This window comes from Lonchura striata, chromosome 3 (assembly GCF_050655825.1).
Source record: "Lonchura striata isolate lonStrDom1 chromosome 3, ASM5065582v1, whole genome shotgun sequence".
In the NCBI taxonomy this organism is placed as follows: Eukaryota; Metazoa; Chordata; class Aves; order Passeriformes; family Estrildidae; genus Lonchura; species Lonchura striata.
Window position 1 is genome coordinate 53,792,621 of NC_140705.1, and position 14,623 is coordinate 53,807,243.

The 14,623-nt window shown below is 41.0% G+C and overlaps 1 protein-coding gene across 2 annotated transcripts in view; it reads right to left on the reverse strand.

Moving 5' to 3' along the window:
- Positions 1–14,623, reverse strand: part of ARHGAP18 (Rho GTPase activating protein 18) — a 91,998-nt gene that overhangs the window by 54,417 nt on the left and 22,958 nt on the right. Inside the window, exon 1 of one of the 2 annotated variants that reach the window (XM_031504375.3) lies at positions 10,852–11,035. The exons of the other annotated variant lie outside the window; for it this stretch is intronic. Within the exon in view, the coding sequence (XP_031360235.1) occupies positions 10,852–10,931 (80 nt within the window). The 5' untranslated portion in view covers positions 10,932–11,035. Of the gene's footprint in view, positions 1–10,851; positions 11,036–14,623 lie in introns of those variants that run through there. 2 annotated transcript variants of the gene reach the window in all.

Sequence of the window (14,623 nt, forward strand, 5' to 3'; positions counted from 1 at the left end):
CACAAGCTTCCTCCTTAAGAAACTAAATAGATATGAATCTCCTATTAGCAGCCTAGAACAGCTAAACATCTCATGACAACTCTCTGTAGTCCCATTCACACATTCTTCTCTGATGGCAACCAGCTGAAGCAAACTGGATGACACATGGACTTACAAAGCTTGAAAAGTTTTTTGGTGACGGTGGACTTCCTGAGGTAAAACTGACAAACAATTGTTTGACCCAGGCAGAGTGCTATCAGTGATGGATGCATTGTACTAAGGGAGAGGAAAAAGACCTGGGAAACTCATGCTCTACACCACCAGAGCTAGTGAGGTCAGCTACAGGGCACCACACATATCACTAAATTAAAGTATTTTTCTTGAAGATGACAAGGCACGTTGGGACTTACTTTAAGTAATTTTCTTGTTTAAAGTACTAGCAATGGTTTCTTGTGAGAGCAGCAGCTTGAAATGGGACAAAGGCTCATGTCTGGCTACCTAACAACAAGGCACACAACCAAAGTAATAGTTAACAATAAAAAGCAAAGCTTTAAAATACTACCATTCTTTTACTAGTTACTGTGTGAAGTATTCATTCTACTTGCAAAAGTATCTTATGCTTTTAGGATATGTTTACCTGAGGAGTTTTAATTTTCCATCTTAAGTAAAAAAATCTAACTTCATACTAATATTTTGATTCAGATCAATTTCATCAGTCTTCAGAGGAATCTTGCTATAACTTAAACAATAGGCAAGTGACTAAAAGTTCTTAACACCAGACTGAAAATCATTCCCTAAGATGCAAAGACTATACTGGCATAAATGTATATTTCAATTAAAAAATAAGTAATCTATCAAAATAAGAACAGTATCTGTTCCTAGTGATTTATGCAACATAATCTACCTGAAGAAATACTTCTTAACTATTGAAGCTCCTCTGGATCAAAACTGAATTACATATTTATGCTTTTTATATTTTTTATACTTTATACGTTTTTATATTTATGTGACAACTTGGAGGGTGAGAAAGAAACGGGCTAAAAAAACCTCAGGCGACTAACATAACAGAGCACAATACAAAAGGCAGCAACCTTGTCCAGAATCAGAGGCTGTGCACCTGTGTCCACACCCTCCCACACACAGGAGGGAAAAATGAAATCAGAAAGCTAAAGACCAAGGTAGGATGATGGGAAGGTTTCTCAGTCTAGGCTCCAACTCCTATGAATACAGCTACACAGCTATCTGATGGGGTGATGCTGGTCGGAGCACAGTGCAGTGCAGATGTGCCACCACTCAGCGCAGCCCAGTAATCTGTATTCCAGGAGAAAACCCAGCATTCATAAGGAAGGAGAACTCCTGTTGCTAAAAGACAGACAAAAATCTGGTTCCAGGCTCCTACAAACTTTTACACACAAGCTAAGATTACAGTACTCTGTTTGAAAGGTTTGAAAAAACTGTCATTTAAGGTTGCACATCCTGGGTGCTTTGTCACCCCACTTCATCTTATTCCATCGTGTCCCATGCCCCACCTTTCGCTGGCGCAGCCCTGTGCTGATCAACAGTCTGGCTCCAGATGCATTTTTTCACCCTAGCTAACTCTCACCTGCTAACTAACTTGATCTCAGTTAGCAAATTCTGCAAAATCATACAACTAAAACTTAATTTATACCTAATCTAAATGTCAGACATTAAGTTTACACATATATTTGAAATTAAGAGAAATTTTAACAAGCTATACTGAGGTCTGTGTTTACTGAGATATATATCAAATAATTCTGCAAATAGGCATGAGCAAAAATGTCCAAGTTAATGTTTTCCTTATACTCCCTAATACAGGATGACAAACCTTTCTGAAATTATCTCAAAAACTCAAGCAAGACCAAAAAAAACCTAAACACTGTGACAAATCACATGAATTTTAATACCATACATCTTCATAAGCTGTTTTCTAATTTCAAGTCCAAAGTGTCAAATACCAGCTTTCACAGCATGAAGCTCATAGCTTCCCATAAACTTTCATAAGCAGCTCCTACTTATTAGGAGAAAAATAGATTCTGTGTTAGTTTTTTCTTGTATGTACCGTCCACAGTAAGGATTTCAAAGAAATACAGTCCCTTTCTTATCTTTCACTTCAAGGGAGAGCAAGCATCACAGTGTAGATACCCTTTTGAGAAAAGGGAAGAGAGGCACTGGATAGATGCTTGGACATTTTCATTAGTACACAGTATTATTAATTATTTATATTTGTAAAATATCTTGGATATTTAATATCTTAGCCTTTTTCACTCTTAAACCAGAAAATATTACTGAAACTCAAAGTTAGATTGTGTTTCCTATAGGAAATCATGCAAGCTATTCTGATTATACTTCTCATTCCCAATACTGTTTTTATGCAATACCTTGGGCACTAAGAAACCAAAGCAATCTCTCTAGTGCAAAGTTCAGAGCAAAGAAAGGTGTGTTTAAACAAAGCACAGATCAGCAAGCTTTTAAGAGCTTATCAGTGGATGACCAACCATAATTTAGAAACTGTACTTTTATTTACCTCATTAGAGTCTGTGCGAATCCAAGCTGGGCTTTTGTTTCTTTTGGGGAGGCAGCTCTGCAGGAGGAGTGCAAGTGTTCCCTGAAGTGCAACACACCTGGATTCCAAGGATCTGTTCTCACATCACAGCCTGCCTTTTGCAGGTAGAGACTGTACATACGACTGAACCACTGAATAGCATGAGTCAGGACAACATGAGCAGGAGATTAAGCTTACACAAGCTTTAGACAGGTTGTTAAAGGACAAGTTGTACCTGAACTGACTAAAATCCTGCCAGTACAAAGTTACACCACCAAATATCTTTTCAATAAAACTGAACCAATGGAGCTAAATTATTTCAGATGAGCCTCCCACAGGATGTGGCCACAGCCACTACTAGGACTCATAAAAATGAGTTAACTCGTCAAATCACATCCCCACAGCCATCACATTAAGCTGGCACAGATGTAGGCTACTGCCAGAGGATTCTGTCAAACTCCCTTTCCTGGGAGTTTCCTTCACTCCCCTTATACCAACACCATCACTGATGCAGTAACTTGCTGAGTTAGATTAAGGAACTAATCTGCCCAAAACCAGCACTTAGAAAAAAAATACTGCTTTCAGTTGAATTTTTTGTTAATCCAGCTCAACCTACTTCAGTCAACTCAGAAATGCCAATACCACAGTAATAAAAATATTAGGAAGGTGTAAGAGATGGAAAGAAACTCTACTTTCAGTGGTGTTCCCCACTCTTTTCAGCACCCATTTATCTCAGCCTACTATGACCTGCACCCACCATCACTGCACATCAAAACTTCTGCTGGTTCAGAACAAGCCTTAGGAAACACTGAGAAGAAAAAAAAAGTTTCATCAAATATTATCTCTTTTCACAGAACTTGGAGACATTCCTCAAGTCTACCTGAAATACAGGCTTCTAAGAAGAAGATAACACAGGCAAGACACTCAAATGAGTTTAGTAGGACATTAAAACCCACTCTCTGGATGAAGTTACAATGATCCTGGTGATCAATCCCACAATGTGCAAGCCACTAAGAGGATAATTATCAGCATTCCCTTATCTAGCTGTGGCAAAGACAAGCAGGCCGAGAAGCTACATTTCAGATCTGTAGGACCTCTCATCCTCTTAGCAAATGCTGAGACAGAAAGCATCTTCCACTGGTCTGTGATAACCATAGCTTTGCTGTCCAGCTGTGACTGTCACTGAGACACAGCTGTGTCACAACTGTGTGCATGTGACAGCAGTGACAGAGCTTCCTCTCTGTTCAGTAGCCAAAGCTTCTTGTTCCAAGCCTCTTTGTATCTGGAATAACAGACTCTTAAATACAGCTATAACCACAATTGTTACACGAATTCTTGGGCTACCTCAAGCCTACAAGAACTTTTTGCTTTATTTGTGCAACTAAAATTTAACTTTGCACTTTCCTATTCTGGAGCAAAGCTCCCTTTCATCTCTGGATACAGTATACTCCTGGACCTTGCAGTTGTATTATATTAAAGACAAAGTATTTCTAACAGAGGTGATACTTCATCCGTGCCCTTGAGTCCCAGCATTGTTCTAACAATTACATAAAAATCTGCTAAAAACCATCAACTGATTAAAACCACTAAAAATTGAGCAATGCACCTTACTAAACATATACTGCTAAACATTGACCAAACAATTCTCACACTTCATCCTAATTATTTTCCTTTCTTTTCAATTAGGGATATGAATTCAAAATACCTGACTTCCCAAAGCCAGAGTAAAAGCTGTTGGGGTGGTTTAGGGACTGCTGGACTGGAAGAAAAAGGAGCTGGAGGAGTGATAAATCGAAATTCCTACTGATGCTAAAGCAAGCAAAAGTGATAACTAATCTGCTGCATTTGGGCAGTGAGTATGCATGACAAGGTACTCATTTATTTGTTGAAGACAACGCTCTTCTTACTGTGTTGCTTTCTCTTGTATGCTGTACCTTCAACCATTATTCTAAGCATATAAAAACATTCAAATTTGCTCCCGCCCAAATACTTCACCCCAAATAGTTTTAAGTTCCCCAAGCATACTGGGGGCCTTGTAGAGGAAACATTTTTAACAAATTTTTATTGTCATATTTCGGTCTAAGAAGCCTCCCTAGGAAAGAAGGCTATTGTAGAAAGATGACAGATAAAACATCTGAAATTATCAAAAAATCATTTCTATTCTAACAGGATTGGGATGCTTTATCAGGAAGTCACAAAACAAGAGAGAATAGTGAGCAGCAGAAGCAAAGTAGGAGGGCAAATGTAAAGATGGGTGCTAAAATGATGAAGAAAAGTGTCACAAAAAAGATTTTCAGACTGAAGAAACAAAGGCTCAAAGATAATCCTTTGCTCCACCCACCAAGTTAAAATCGAGTGGAAAGCAGACCATAGGTAACTGGAACTAGGAGGGCTTTTTAATCAGTTGGCAAGACATAGCAAGAACCAAAGGCAGGAGCAAGATAAATTCAAAGCAGAAATAAGGTGCAAACTGGAAGATGGGGAACCCCATGAAGCAGGAATCCAGCACAAGGAAACAGGAAATATTAGGATACCACATCTTGCGGTCATTAGATCAAATTACTGGGATTAATACATCAATAACTGAGCAACACATTAGGGGCTGCCATATAGTCCATGCATGAAGTACAAAAGACACAAATAAAGCAACTTAATGACTTGTTGCCTGTCAGCGCTACCTGAAGATGTTGGTAAGCACTGGACAATGAACTTCATTCAAATTAGCAGGCAAAGCCAGGGCAAGAAAGGTCTTTCTAATGCAGTCAGATGAGGACTGTGCTTATACAAAACCTGTAGCAGATTAAAATACTGTGATGGTTTTGTAAAGTCAGCTGTAGTGGGATAGATCTTTGTTCTGCAGATAGCTCTTTCTGCTTGTATAGACACAAAGCAACACATGGAAAGTACTGTGCTGAGCCATCCATATACTAGCATCATGAAAGGTTACAGGAGTTAGGAACAACAATTGCTGTGATGACGGGGCAGGGACCTGGAATCCCTTCTGTGCAAGCAGATTGCAAATGAAATTGCAAAATGCTCCACCAACTTAAGGCGGTTGTGAGTCATCAGCTTGTGAGTTTGCTGCTTGTACACTGAGCATTATATGTATCCCTCACAGTACTCTACTCCTTTATACTGGATTTCACTGGTTTGCAATTCCAAGAGTGAGTCACTAGTAGGAAAAGAAGGGGAATAAAAACTTTTCTCTGAAATAAAGGAGATGGAAAATGACCTTGGAAAAGGGCATGATTTTGCACTTAATACTAGATTTTTTTTTCTTGACTTAAGATACAAACTATCAAGACTTCAGATTAAACTGAGCAAACATTTGAAGAAAGAATCAGGCAGATTATTCCAGTAAGAAAAGAATAAACTCCACTTTCATGGTTGATCTTCAACATCAACTATGGTCAATGTTCGAAAAAAGCATATCTTGTGGGCAATTCACAACAGAAATCTGTTATTTCTCCATGCTCAAAGGACATCTGTAATTTGAGTTTCTTACTAAGAGATCAAACAGCGAGTGATTTAGACTACAGTTGTCTGTAGAAAACACCAAATATTTTATGTCCCTTGCTTGTCCCCAAAGTTGAACACATGCTACCACTATTAAGTCTGTAAAGCCCATGTTAACATGTTTAAGCAGACTTATACACTAACCCACAAAAAGGGGCACTTCTCTACAACAAAACCCAACTGAGACTGCCTAGTTTCACTGCCACACAGACTCAAGCTTCAGCTGGCATCTCCCAGAGTCAGGTAGATTCAGCAACAAAGCAGGACAGTGAAGCCCAAAGGCTGCAAGCCCCAAATAGCAGGTGCCACTCAAAAAAGGAGATCTGAGGTGGCAGCAATCCTTTCTCTTACAACACTCTATTCCAGAACTGGCTCAGGGTTTAGTTCCATCTCAGAGAAACTCAAGTCATTGTTCTCTAAACTTGCATTTAGTTTAGTATCAGCAAAATGAGTTAAATCTTGCATTTAGATTAGTATCAGCAAACTAAATGCAAGATTTAAAAAAGGCAAAGAAGAGAGAGTGCACAGAACTGCAGAGCCTCTGAGGAGGAGCAGACATGTCCTAGGCTCTGTGAAACATTGGAGTCTTTATTAAATTATCAGCAATACAAAGATTTACAAGCTCTTTGGAAATATATTAAGTTGAACAGGCACTGACTTGCAAAGCTTCAGAATGGAAACTGGTCCTCCAATGTAAGTTAATGCAGTGCACTGAAGTGGCAGCAAAGTGCACATGCTGGTGAGCAAGCACGGTGACTCACTGGAAACAGACACAGGGAGACTGTGACAAGCTGGTGTAGCACAGGAGACAACACTGAACAGTAGCATCCCAAATAGGAGAGAGGTATGGAGAGGAAAACAACTCTACCTCCAGTGGCCAACATATTCAGAATCATTTATCTATTACTCGATTTGCAATTTAGGCTCGGCTCTTGAAAATGCCATGCAGCAGAAGTTTATTTGCCTCATGCACTGGTGTGTCGGTGCAGTTCAGTTATTTCTGCATGCATTCACTTTTAGAAATTTATTCCTCTCACTTTTAGAAATCTATTCCTCATGCACTGGATACTCCAGGCTTGGTCTCAGCCTTATAATCACATTCAAAAAACATTTTCGCATACACACACACATTCACTCACTCTTCAGGACAGAAATAGTCCTGTAGAAGACTCTCTGGATGGCATTTGATTCCTGAGGGTAAGCCCACACAGCCATATGAGGAGAATATCTAAAACACTTATATGTATTGGCTGGCAAATATGACACAGGACCTGTGGTGCTTTCTGCCAAAGGAGATGGGGTAAAATTCCTGAGGAACCTAAATGGCACTGGAAACCCATGCTTACAGGTTTGGATTTTTCATGTACAAGGGTGAAATGCTTACAGTCAGTCACTGAAACAGTTTTGGACTGAAACCTATCTGATTTGCTCTTGGTTTCCTCAGCCCAAATAATAACAAATGGTCCCACAGAAAGACAAATTATTTAAAATTTTGTGCATGGATAAGCATGAAGAAAAGTAGATGACACCAAAATGCAAATAGCAGGACAGCCAATAGGACATTACTGAATCTAACAGGTTAAAACTTAAAAGTAAGTGAATTAAGGCAATATGGAAAAGAGAGTTACTATTAAAATTTAATGTTATTAAAACTGAATACTGTGTATCCTACCATTTTGATTTCTCCAAGAAAGTTTTCAAACTTAATAAATATTTGGGTAGACCACAGAAATCACTCAAATCAATACCAATGTGCAATACCAATACACCATATAATCCTTTAACTGCTACATTACAGCAAAATAAACTTCTCTGTGCAAAGACAGCAGCTCTGATGATATTTTATGCATCACTACTGTTAAGGCAATATTCCTAAATTGACAAACTTGGAAGTAATCACACTGAGGCTGTTCTAGATTTTAGCCTACTGAACCAATGGTAAGACTTCCCTTTCCAAAAAAAGTATTTCACAGACTCATTGTGCCTTTAAAGGGCCAAAAAAACCTCAGAATAGACAAGTAGCTCAACAATCTATTAGACCAGTAAAATTTTAAGTCTTATGAAGCAAGAGTTCTCATATGCCTGAAGGAAAAAAACATGGGTAGGAAGAACAGCTCTTTCTTTCCTACGATGTCACTTTGTTTGGAGCACAGCCAACATTCTGCTTTTTCCAGGAGGTACCAGTGTCACACTTCCCTCCAAAGATAAAGCAAACACACACTGTTTTAAATGCCTATTAAAAAAATAATTCAACATAGTTTCTCTCTTAATCTTTCCAAAAGGGCTGCTTCATTACAGCTGGTACCATATTATACTGGCTTCCTAGTATTCTGATCCCTGTTAAAATTTACACAGTTTTCAAATTAGTAGCAAGATGCTAACTTAGATATTGAAATCGTTCTAATTTTGTTATTTTTTTTAAGGCAAAGTAAGCTCAATTTCACATCAGCAACAAAATACAAAATCTGGACCACAGAACTGGTCCACTTGCACAGTGTAAAAAGCCTAACAGAAGAGAATATTTCCATTAAATATTTCAGAACTATATGGGTTTAGGCATATCATTAGTATCATGCATCTCTGCACACCTTGGGAATGTTGATGAAGAAGGAAAATAGCTAGAAAAACAGGGGGAAGCGCATGGGAGAGAAATCCCACAGAAATGTTACAACAGTTCAGGAAATTTTTGTTTGTTTGTTTCTAAAAAGACCAAAAGAGAACCAAAAGTGGCCACTCCCCTCCCGCTCTGTTCCCGAAGTGGGATGACACTGGGGATGCACAGCAGAAGGGAGAGGGTCAACCAGGACCATTGGGTTGAGGTCCTTGTTAATAAAAAGAGCAGAAACAGACCTAAGGTTCAAATTTAGAGCAGCACAGGAGAAAGGCAGAGAGGTACTTATGATTTTAGTGTAATGAGCAAAGTGCCATATGCACATGGCCTGCAAAAATGCACTACTACTGTGGTGGAACTCAGGAAAACTAATTGTGGGAATCCTCTGCTCTGCACAGCTGAAACATGCACATATTTGTTTGCTGTAATTACAGAAATGAGACCACTTTTCCCATTTATTTCCCCTTCTCTTAATCCCAAACCAAAAGAATTTGTGAAGGACTGCTGTTACTTGCTTGGCAATGTCCCAGCTTACCCAGGAAGCTGTCTGCAGAAGCAGCTGCAGAGGAGCTGGAATTTCATGAGATTGCTGTTCCTAATGGTGTGGCATTAGCACAGGAGACAAGTTTCTTAAGACACAGAGAGGGACTGTGTTCATGTGTCCTGGGCCTCTAGGGGCTAAGAGTCTGCTGCTTAGAGCCATGTGTCCAGACAGCTACATGTTAAAAAAGGGGAACCAATCATAACAGTCTACAGAAACACAGATCTTTACTTAGAAGTTATCCCTAGGAGCAGGGAGAGCACTTTTTTAACTTATCTCTCCACATCCATGGGGAGTTTGACGGGAGTTATGAGAGGCAAAGGAACACCACAAACAATAACAGAGAAGTTTTTGGATTCTGTGACTTCTTGAAAACATATACATATTTTGTATTCCATTGGAAATGGCCAGGTCTGCAGGGCCCTTATAAGTGTAGCTAAGATGACATCAGGACTTCAAGTGAGGCTGATAAATAACATTAGTTATGGAGAAGGAAGTACCTCAATCAAAAGACAACTCTGTGGTTCTAACATAGGGTAGGAAGTATTTCTCAGTTCAATCCTTGCTTTTGCTGTGGACTCTTGGTGTGATAGGTCATAGTTATCTTTTCTCCAGGGCAACCCACTGTACTGCCTGCTATCTTCTTTTAATCAGACTATTATCTCTTTGATCACACACGCTCTTCCTATGCACACATGGAAACAGTGTACCAGTTTCAATACCTTCCCAGTTTCAGCTGGCTTCTCAGCATTATTAAAAGTCCCATCTTTATCAATGGGATCTTTGTTGACAATTTCAGCAAGGAAGAGGCAAGACTGAATGGGCCATAAACACAAGTCAGTCCATCATACAGTAGTCCCTCTGGTCATTGCTATGGAAAAGCCAGCAGTGACTTCTGCCTATATCAAGCTGTATGTGAAACCAGCTTCTTGTCCATTATCAGTTTCAATGACAAATGCTTTTAAAGTTTGTCGCATTATTATCTACCCCTTCGTCCCGCTTATCACATGAAAAGGCCAAAAAAAAAAAAAAAAAAATTAAAAAAAAAAAAAGCAAGTTACAAAGATGCAAGATGCAAAGTTGAAAACCCCAAGGATATGCACAGCATCCCACCGATAGTCTGATCCCAAAATCTCTGACATCCAGTGCCCCCGCGGCCACGGGACAGCAGTCACCGCTGCGACCCACAAACCCCCCACCTCTCCGAGCCCAAAACCACACCGGCCAGAATAGCTCGGGCTTAACACCGACACCGCACCCGGGGCGGCCACGGGATTTTCTTGGATACAAACGCCTTAACAACAGCCGGCGGCTGCCGTTTGCACTCAGCTCTCGGCAGACCAGCAAAACTCCCGGGGTTTCCTCGACGCGCGGAGCGTATCCAAGAAAGCGGTGGGAAAAAACCCAAACCAACTACGGAAAAACCGTTTGGGAGTTACGGGACACAGCGGAAAACTGGGCAAACCCTTTAGCCCCGGGGCCGGAGAAAACCCCTTCTCCCGCGCAGCAGGTCCCCGCTGAGCCGGCTGCGCTCCTCCTCCGCGGCGCGGCAGCGGAGCCGCCCCGAGCGCCGAGCGCCGAGCGCACCTGCCGCGGGCAGCGCCCTCCGCGCCTCCCGCCGCCCGCCCGCGCCCCACTCACCCGCCGGGCGCGTCGCCGGCCCCGCCGCTGGGGTGGTAGGCGGTGAGGACCACGCCGCGGGAGCCGGACCGCCAGCTCATGGCGCTGGCCGCCGCATCCCTTCTGGAGACAACACCGAGGCGGAGCGGGGCGGCCCGGCTACGGCCCGGCGCGGCCCAGCCTCCTGGGGCAGCGCAGCGGGGCAGGGCCGGGTGACGGCAGCGCTTCCTGCGGCCCGGCGGGGCCGTGCGCCGCCTCCCGGCCCGGGAGCCCCGCGGGAGCCGAGCCGCGCCCGCTGCGCAGCGCTGCGCGCTTCCTCACGCCGCGGGTGTGGGAAACCAGCGTCCTGCGGGCAGGCTGCCGTCTGTGTGAAGGCGGCGCTGAGAAACCCGTCGATTAAAGAAAAGTCGCTGCCCTTTCGGCCACGGGTCAGCTGCCGCGGGCGAACTGCCGCGCCCCGAGGCTGCGGTGTGGCAAGTGCGGCACGGCAATAAGAAAAACGAAGAACGTGTTCAGCGTTTGCTTCGCACTTTGTCTATTTCACTGAATCGCAAGAGTATTCGGTGATGGCTTTAACTTTTCATACACACACCAAAAAGTTTATGTTTTTTAGATTACAAGCTCTCATAATGAAAATCACAACAAGGAATAATGCCAAGCAAGGGCACTGCTGACTGAGTTGCCTCGGAGCTGCTGGGCTTTAAACAAGACGCCATTAGCTCCACGGTCACGCTTTATCAGTGACAGCCAGAGGAGCGCAGCAGTGGGTCGGCCTTTTTGGTGGGCAAATCTTCCTCTGTGCCTGGCTCTGATCAGATGGGATTCACTGCCTTAGTATTAGTCTTGAAATGGTAGGCAAGACCTGTAACGCAACACCCAAACCTGTTTGTTTTTTTCCATGGCAACACGTCAATGAACATATGCTATTTATGTTTGTAATTTGTGCCCTCATTCACATATGCATATGATCTGTCTGAATTATTATCAGTTTGTTCTGTAAGTGAATGGATCAACTTCAGTTGAGATGAGTGTAATTTTCATTGTGAATACTTTTTTTCCTTTCAAACCAAATCATTCAACTGCTTTGCTTGCAGTTAAAATCTGCAAAGTTCAGTGCTGGCCTCTGTGAAGTATTCTGAAGTGCATGGGTATCGAATTCTGAACCTTCACTCTCTTAACTTTGTACCTAAATTGGAACACTGTATGCAAGGTTGTGGATGGCCCATGCAGGTTTCTGTTCTGCATGAGCATGCCATGCATGAGCAGCACAGAAATCTTGTCCTACAGCCATTATGAAGTCGGTCCCAGCAGAGAGGCAAACAGGCAGAGCTTCTTGTCATGTTTGAGCAAGATCCTCTAGAGTCCTTGATTCTTACAGATGATACCTTTGGAGGGATAATAGTCAGAAAAACAGAATTTTGCCACTGATTATGGACTTCTACAGAGTGCCAAACAGGAAGTCCTGATTTCTTTAAAAAGGGTATAAAGTTGCCGTTAAATTTTGAGCAACAAAATTACAAGCACAAGAAAACTTGGATGTCATTAAATAGGCCAACCATTACAGAGTTGCCTTTTCATTTCTCACACACCTGAGGGTCATGTGCTGCCTTAGTTTTAAATGCATATAAACTATTGAAAGGGGGGCACGTTTTGATAAAGCCTGCCTCTGTCAAGTTTTCTTGGATGGTTTATCTGTAGGCAGCTAACCAAGATGTTTTGGTTAAAATATATTTTGTATTTATTTTTAATCAAAATTTTCACATGAAATTTAAAAAACCCAATTTATTAAAAAGACATTAGTACCAACAAATACACTATGCATTAGAAAAAGGAACAGGTCCATTTTTAACTATGTGATTCTTGAATTTTTTAATATTCAAAATGCATAAAAAAGATGCTGCCTCACCTCCACAGGTGTTCTCCTTCTGCAAAGGGAATGGGTAAAAGGGACAGCTTCAGTGCAGCTTCAGCAATAGCTAAGTACTATGGTTACAACAGTTTAGCTAGCAGTATGCACCAAAAGCACTGAGACAAATTGTCTGCATGTACCTACAGACTCACAAAAACAAAGACATGAAACCACTGCAAAACCTAGGACTGTGGAAAGATTTCACTCTACTCCCACTGCAAAGGTATTGCACTCTCTCTACATCTCATGCTGTGTCCCAAAAGCAAAAATTTGCCTAACTTCTCACACAAGCATGCAAACAAGAATTCTGGAAATACATCAGTATGAGGTGAGAAAACATCCTATTAACCTATTAACGTATGTTAGCACTCCTATCTGCTAGTGCATTTGGCTTTCTTTAAATGTACATGTGGTTAATTGTTAAACAGCATATGCAGAATGCAAAATTATTTTCTGAAGGACCCATTTTCTTCCTTTTAAACTAAACTAGAAAAACTAAATGTAAATACCAGGGTCCTTAGGAGCTGGCCTTGTCTAAAGCCTCAGCTAACTGGTTGCATGCCAAATACACCACTTAGTTATAAAACTTCCTTTAAAAATAATTAAAATAAAACAGAAATAAAAGTAAAATATTTAGAGAATTCCATGTCTAATGAGTGCTTTCCAAAGCCCTTTGCCCAAACTAAATATATATTAGGTGCTATAAACACAAAAATGTAAACTGCTTTTTCTTTGATAAGCATCTTAAAACACATCACAATGCTGCATCCTCGCTGTTAAAAGAAGAATGCAGAAACAAGATATAGTCAATGTGGCATCACTAGGGGCTGCTCAAAAGACAATCTTGCAAATGGAGAAAGGGAAGAGCCTGCCTTGTTTAGGGTTGGGGGGAGATTATGAGATGCAAAACCCAGAATGAGTTTCTACCAGCCAACTGGAGAGTAAGAAGTAAGAAAGCTTAAGAAAGTTTTTATAAGCATGTAACAAGGAAATTGAGAAAAGGAGTTAGAAAGAAAAAAAGTCCTATTAAAAATGAGACTAGGGATTAAATTAGTGATAAAATCACAAGATGTGTTGATTCCCTTCTTACATCTGACTTTATTATGATGCACTTCAAACACAGAAGTAAATTTAGGAGCTAACTCTTGACACATTTTTTCCTCTGTTGAGAGGATCAAAGCAAATCCTGTTGTGACATCATAAACCAGAAAGGTTTTCTTTGATTAAATGATTCCCAGTTTACACTAGACACAGATAAGTTTGACCTATAGATGTATTATTACTGTAAATTGACAGAAATATTACTAGTCTGTCTCACTGGTATATATCTTCTACCTAACTCTGACTAAATAGTCATTAATTCCTGAGTTTTCAGTTAATATTTTTGTTCTTAATAAGGTCCAGACATACTTATTTGTAAAGGTAGTTCACAGAGAAGAGAAAGCTTGGGGGAGACCTCATTGCGGCCTTTCAGTACCTTAAAGAGGCTTTTTTAAAAATAGGGAGAGGGACTTTTCATATAGGCAGATAGAGACAGTACAAGGGACAATGAGAGAAAGCAGGCAGGTTTAGATTAGATGTTAAGAAGAAAATCATTACTCAGAGGGTGGTTAACACGTTACCCAGAGAGCTTGTAGATGCCCCATCTCTGGGAGTGTTCAAGGCCAGATTGAATGGGGCCCTGGGGGACTTGATCTAGTGAGTGGCATGCCTGTTGATCATCTTCATCCCTTTCATCATCTTTAAGGTCACTTCCAACTCAAACTGTTCTATAACGCTATAGTCAACAAGATGAGAATGCACCATTTGAGGCTTATAGGTTTATGTGCTAAAAGGAGGATATAACTGAGAAAGGAGATTAGAAATCAGTCTGTATTGCTACAG